Source organism: Enoplosus armatus, chromosome 9, assembly GCF_043641665.1.
Source record: "Enoplosus armatus isolate fEnoArm2 chromosome 9, fEnoArm2.hap1, whole genome shotgun sequence".
NCBI classification, from domain to species: Eukaryota; Metazoa; Chordata; class Actinopteri; order Centrarchiformes; family Enoplosidae; genus Enoplosus; species Enoplosus armatus.
Genome location: NC_092188.1, coordinates 11,193,950 through 11,200,465, shown reverse-complemented (window position 1 = coordinate 11,200,465; position 6,516 = coordinate 11,193,950). Strand labels below are relative to the sequence as shown.

At 39.8% G+C, this 6,516-nt stretch overlaps 1 protein-coding gene across 1 annotated transcript; it reads left to right on the top strand.

The window, feature by feature from the left end:
* The first annotated feature begins 248 nt into the window (after positions 1-248).
* Positions 249-5,996, top strand: rab13 (RAB13, member RAS oncogene family). Its single transcript, XM_070911395.1, has 8 exons — positions 249-751; positions 1,459-1,519; positions 1,904-1,964; positions 2,100-2,177; positions 3,717-3,806; positions 4,157-4,222; positions 4,382-4,432; positions 4,581-5,996. Exons 1-8 carry the CDS (start codon positions 628-630, stop codon positions 4,650-4,652), a joined length of 603 nt encoding a protein of 200 aa, XP_070767496.1. The 5' UTR covers positions 249-627; the 3' UTR covers positions 4,653-5,996.
* The last annotated feature ends 520 nt before the right edge of the window (positions 5,997-6,516 follow it).

Genomic DNA, 6,516 nt, shown 5'->3' with positions numbered 1-6,516 from the left:
TATTAAAAAGCAAAAAAGCCTCCACTTCCTGCCGTTGACTTCCTGTACACGACTGTTGACGTCCGCCAGCTTGTCTACAGCCAGGTTGTCCTCTCAGGTGTATGACAGTTACTCGTTTTCTGATCAAACGGCGCCATCTTGTGTTTTTGCCTGGTGCTTGCAGGTCTGAGCCGTTACTCCCATGAAGCACTCCCACACTACGTAGACTCTCAGCGGATCTGGGATCTGGGCCGACGGCAAGTTTTTTTTGGGGGGGAGGCAGAAAAAACACGTAGCCACATCGTTACGTTTGTAAACGGAGTGATATTGAGTCGTAGGGGAAAGCAAAATGGTGTGGTGGCAGTTAAGCTAACTTTGGATGGAGTGTGTTTCTTTATTCAGCGCAGTCCAAACACAGCACAGAGGCACTGAGGGGGATCGGAATTTACCGGTGACAAGTCTGAGAGGAGGGGAAAAAAGGAAAAGAGGATCCACTCGTTACATGGAGCAACCTTTTTGAAAGAACTGCCTGCTTCATCATAATCACAATCACAATCAAGATTTGAAGACCGAAGTCGATGAAAAGTTCTTCCAGAAAGGGACAATCCCAACTTTTCCCCTTTTTAACTTTGAAGAACAGCTCCGAACATGGCGAAAAAGTATGATTTTCTTTTCAAATTGTTACTCATCGGGGACAGCGGAGTGGGCAAAACATGTCTGATCATTCGTTTAGCTGAGGACAATTTCAACTCCACATACATTTCCACCATCGGTACGTTGTTATAGTGAATTGTTTTGCCTTGTAACCTACGACATGTCTGCACCAGCTCATGATTGGCCTCTCTGAAACTTTGGACATGAAATGCTGACATTTCACTCTTCCTCTATTTGATGCCCAGCACTGTACAAACTGGTTTCTCAGACTGTTGTCATGTCTGAACTAGTCCCTGCTCTGTCATTTCTTTTTCTTTTTTCATTTCTCTTATCTTATTTTTTCCCCTGTTTTAATGTGTGTGCTGTCTCTCCCCTGACCCCTCTCTCCCCCCATCTCTCCCTCAGATCTCATTCCTCTCACTTGGCTCTCAGAAGGTCCACCCACCCTCATTCCTATCTCTTTTACCATCTCTCCGTTCCCAGAAGAATGGTTGGCTTTTAGGCATGCACAGTTTTTTTTTCTTTCACAGGACAACCCCCTCCTCTGCCTCCTCGCTGGTCTATCTGTCTGTCAGCTTGTCCATCCAGCAGGGGGGGATAAGGCAAAACTCAAAGACAGTGTTTTCTTGCAGTCTTTCTTTTTTGTCTGTTTGTGGATGGGAGCGCACTGAGGGGTCACACTCACAGTGGGAAGGACCATGAATTAGTCTCCACCCGTGTGAGGGTGACCTATATATTCTGTAATGTGGGTGGTGTGTTTTTAGTCCATATCTGAGGTCTTTAACTCATTCTCTGCTCTTTTTCTGTGCTCTTGTTGTCTCTCAGGCATCGACTTTAAAGTAAAAACCATTGAAGTGGATGGAAAGAAAGTGAAACTGCAAGTCTGGTAAGAGACGACAGTTGGTTGCCTTCGTTGAACTGCTTTTGTTTTGTGTTTTTACTGAAGCAGATTACACTGAGTAATATGCTGAGTTCCTCTGTTCTCTGCCTGCCTCTGGCTCAGGAAAAAGGAACCTCCCTCTTGTTCTCCAAATCAGGACTTTATGACAGGGTTTACAGTCCAAGTATCCATCACACATGGCCCCTTCATGTCATATAAGGGTGGTGTTACTGCAACATAAAGGCCGCTTCTGTGTAAATTGCACATTAAATGCATCGTCCTGCATTCTGCTTCGACTTTCTTTTGACTACAGTTGTATTTTAAAGTTCTTGCAAGATATGCATGCATCAGTGCACATTTTCTTTCTCTGTATGTGTGTGCTTTGTGTAGGGACACAGCAGGGCAGGAGAGGTTCAAGACCATTACCACAGCCTACTACAGAGGAGCCATGGTGAGTACAGAACGCCTGCAGAACAAGCAGACTGGATAATCAGGCTGACATCACTGCCCCCTTTGTGCTTGCGCTGTACCTTTCACTGACTCCTTAAATCCTCTCTCTTTTGTCTCTCCCTTCGCTCTGTGGCAGGGCATCATCCTGGTGTACGACATTACAGACGAGAAATCCTTCGAAAACATTCAGAACTGGATGAAGAGCATCAAAGAAGTGAGTGAGACTGTTTCCACTCAGCCGTGACAACCAGGAAAGACTTAGAAATAGTGCTTAGTCAGTTGGATACATGTTAGTCATGAGAATGAGCCTTTACTCACTGCAACAACAGAGCAGGGGCATTGCGCAAGTAGTGACTTTAAAGGGTCAGTTCACCCAAATCACTGGAAAAGCATATATTCCCTCTTACCCCTAGTTTTCACTGGAAATTCATTTTCATTATGGATGAATCTGACGCTAATTTTCTCGATTAATTAATTAATCGCTTTGTATTTTAAATTTATGAAAATTCCCAGAGCCCAAGGTGACGTCTTCAAATGTCTCGATGTGTTTGATTAGCAGTCCTAAATATATTTAGGTCACAGTAATATGAAACATAGAAAAGCACTCCTCCCTGGAGAAGCTGGAACCAGAGAATGGTTGGCAACTTTGCTTGAAAGATTATTAAAACGATGAATTGAGGGTTGCAAATAAACATTCTATCAATCGGCTGATCAATTTATCAACTGATCGTCTCAGCCCTGGAAGAAATTGCCTCATCGAAAACTGTCCACATTAAGATTTGTATTTTATGTATTATAATGAGGAACTGGGACATTGTCTCTAGAGAGAGACACTGTTGTCTCAGTATTTCCTGTACAGTTTAATGGGACTGAGAAGGAATCAGTCAATTGCATTGTCTTTATTTTACTTTTTCAAAGTATTTTTAAGGCATTTTTGGCTTTAATCAACAACAGCGGACAGTTGAGTTGTGACTTGAAACAAGGAGACAAAGGGAAAGACATGAGGCTCCCAGCCGGAATCAAACCGAAAATGTTGCAATCACAGTAATATGGTATGGGTCTTAACCCCTATTCTGTCAGGACGCCCATAGCCACTTTATCAATGATGATTTCATCAGGTAAAATAAACGTTTCCTGGTTTAAGAAGTGAAACGTCATTAATAGAATGAGTACAAGTGACCATCAGCGATCCTTTGGTTCTTTCTCATTCAACATTGATTGTATGCAATTGTCAATAAAAACTTAGATACTACTAGCTGAACTAACCGTTTAACTGAGAGGGTTTTACATTTAAATTCTTTCTTAATTTTTATGTATTTTTTGTATGAATTATTTGGTGGGAAGACGTAACGTAATGGAAATTTGAATGCATTCATACAGAGAATCCTCTCTGCATTGCCAAATACCTACAGTCTCATCAAACTGAAAGAATATATGCAGATGTATCTGTCCTAAATATTTTGTAAATGAAACTCAACAACCTAGAATTGCTTTAAATACAGACCCAATGTCACTTGCCCAGTTTTTATTTAATGAATCATTTCTGTGAAGATATCGTGGTCTGAATATAGAGATGCTTTTCCTGCAGAGCAGCTGCTGTAATTGGCTCTCAAGTGCAGCTCAGACTTGATGTAAACACATCTGCTCTCCTTCACCTTGATCTCCTCTTAAATGTACCTTCTGCTAAGCAAACATTCGTGTAGACAAGAACTCAACTCACCCTAATCAATTAATTGCATTCCCTCTTTCCCAGAATGCCTCAGCCGGCGTCAGTCGAATGTTACTAGGTAATAAGTGCGACATTGAAGCAAAGCGGAAAGTTTCCAAGGAGACCGGAGAAAAGGTGAGAAAACCCCAACAGAAACTTAATTATAATTCATTTCATTTTGAAAAAGTGTAATTTATGCAGTCACAGTGGTGTTAAAGTAGTGTCATTCAGAGAATAGAGGGTAGACGGACGTGAGATTATCTGCACCATCATGCATTAATAGTCAAAGGTTTCATTGCGAGAAAGAGACAATAGAAATTAAGACTTTTTAAATATTAGAGGGAGTGGTTGTTTGAGGAAGGAGTGAGTGTGCCACGCACGTTTGTTGATGTACCCGCTTCGTATATACTTTAGATAAGAAGCAGGAAGTTGTTATTACCCATATCCTGACCTCATGTAATCAGATCTGTGTCTGTTGTTGACAGTTGGCAAAAGATCATGGCATCAGATTCTTTGAGACCAGTGCAAAGTCCAGCATTAACGTGGAGGAGGTGAGCCGGAACGTAACCACAGACTAATAAAAACACTGTCTTTATACCTCATTAAACTTGAGCTCATGAGCATGTTTCTTTGGTTATGTGTTAACATGCAACAAAGGCCTTAACCTTCATTTTCCTCTCACTCGTTTTATCTTCCGATGTTTCTTTTAGTCTTTTCTGTCTTTGGCACGCGACATACTACAGAAATCCAGCAAGAAACCAGTAAGTCAGATCAACCAAATAATAACAAACTGACGCATTTATATGTATAAGTATAATATAAGACTATAAGAGTATAAATGTGTTACTTTATGTTATACTGGATAAGTCTGTAATTTCCTTTCTTTGTCTGTATTTGCTTGTTTGACAGGGCCCCACAGGTCGAGAGGTGAAAATCACGAGCAGTACAGAGAAAAAATCTTCCAAATGCGTTCTTCTCTAGATAGGACGCTGGTCAGCAGACAGACTGAGAAAGCGCCATACAAATTTAAGAACAAATCAGTATTACTGGGGAGAAAAACAGCACAGCAGCTTTTCTGTCTCCATCTGGTGGTCTCAAATATCAAATACATCCAAATGCTAAAAGTATGTTTTTATACCTAGACTGGTGTTCCCTTCACAAGTGTTTGTACTTTTGCTCCCCAAAAGCCAGGAAAAAAAAAAAAGAAAGTATGGATTTGTATTTCTGCCCTGTATGTCTCTGGCTTCTCACCACATTATCATCTCTATAACAGCACTGCTTAATGTCTTAAAAGAACTGTTTTTTAAAATATTTTTTGGACTGGGTAGCTATGTAAAAATCACACCTCAGCTTAATGAGACGGTTTCATTCATTTCTTATGTGTGAGCACATACTGTAGTAGCCTCCTGGAGCTCAGGGGCAGAGGAGGAGTTTGATGGAAAGTGTTTCGATTCACATTCAGAACACAGTATGCTCCTGGTTGTAGTGTTTGTCAAGGGACCTCGGGCATCTCATAGATTCTGTTAGATGGTTTAAATACTGGGCAGAATTATAAAGTCTTAAAACTTCCTTGATTAGCAGTGCACTTCCACTTTTGTCAGTTTGCTGTTTGAAACATTATATTTCATCATGTTCATGTTGTGCTTATCCTTTGAGAATTGATGAAATGTTTCAATAGTGTACAGTATTATAACACATTCAACAGAATCAGTAACAGATGCCAATGAATATTAAAGACCCTGAGTCTGTAGTATGGAAATGTATATCCTATGAGAAGTTGAAAATATGCTCTCCACGTTAATGAATTAAACAAGTTGATGACGGTTATATTGAGCTGAATGTGAAACAAACACTGGTGCGAAACAAGCTTTGTTTTAACAGATGAATGGATGGAGAAAGTGGAAGATAGGAACAGAGATAAGTGCAATATGAGAAGATGAGTGGAGCGATGAAAGAATGATGGATAATGCAAGTGAATGGACAGGATGTGAGGGGAAGCAGCAGCGCACACATACTCCTCAGTTTGAATTGATTTAGTGGGTCTTGCCTTTTATCTCAAGTGCCTGGTAAATTTCTTACTAAACACTACCACACATTAGCTACGTCTGACATTACACGCTCCCTATTCAGGCAATTTCAGATCATTCAAAACAACTCTGATTATAGGTGCTCATCTGATCCTGATTGACGTACTGTATTTCCTGTTTCTGCTTTTTATACATTTCCTTCACATTCTGTGTCTTTTTAGACCTGCCACATGACTCTGTATGTAGTTTACAGGCCCGCTGCTTGCTGAATAAAAAATTATGAGTGTGTTGTAGAGAATGTAGCTTGGATTGTCTGAACCATGTAGCTTGTCCATGAATTTTGTAAATATATAAATATAAATAAGTTGATTTAAAAGAAAACATGCAACATAGTACAAAAGGGTGACAAATTACACAGACATAGGTGTAACAAAATATACCGACAATAACACAAAACAATAAGACATAACAAACAGAGGTTATGATTTGAATTTGGTACATACTTTTAGTTTTTGTTAGTGGGAGAACAACGTACAGACGCCTTGTGTTTGTATGTGTTTGCATGCATGTATGAAAGTGTGTGGTGTATTCATATACTTCTATGTGTATGTGTGACCAGAAGAATATAATGATAGATAAATAAATATAATGGATAAGAAATAAGAAAAAGTGGTGGAAAAGAAAATACATACATGTAAATACATTTTTAAAAATAGTCCAAAATCACTGTTTTACCTCAATCGGCTTTACAGTCTGTACAGCATTTGTCACTTCTATCCTTGGATGCTCAAAAAACTCTTTAACAGAGAAAAAAAGGA

What these genes read in the sequence shown, in the direction of transcription:
- rab13 (XM_070911395.1), top strand. Translation starts at nt 628, where the DNA reads ATGGCGAAAAAGTATGATTTTCTTTTCAAATTGTTACTCATCGGGGAC. An exon ending in AAAGTGAAACTGCAAGTCTG is followed by an intron (nt 1,520 to 1,903) that starts GTAAGAGACGAC and finishes TGCTTTGTGTAG; the next exon opens with GGACACAGCAGGGCAGGAGA. An exon ending in GGATGAAGAGCATCAAAGAA is followed by an intron (nt 2,178 to 3,716) that starts GTGAGTGAGACT and finishes CCTCTTTCCCAG; the next exon opens with AATGCCTCAGCCGGCGTCAG.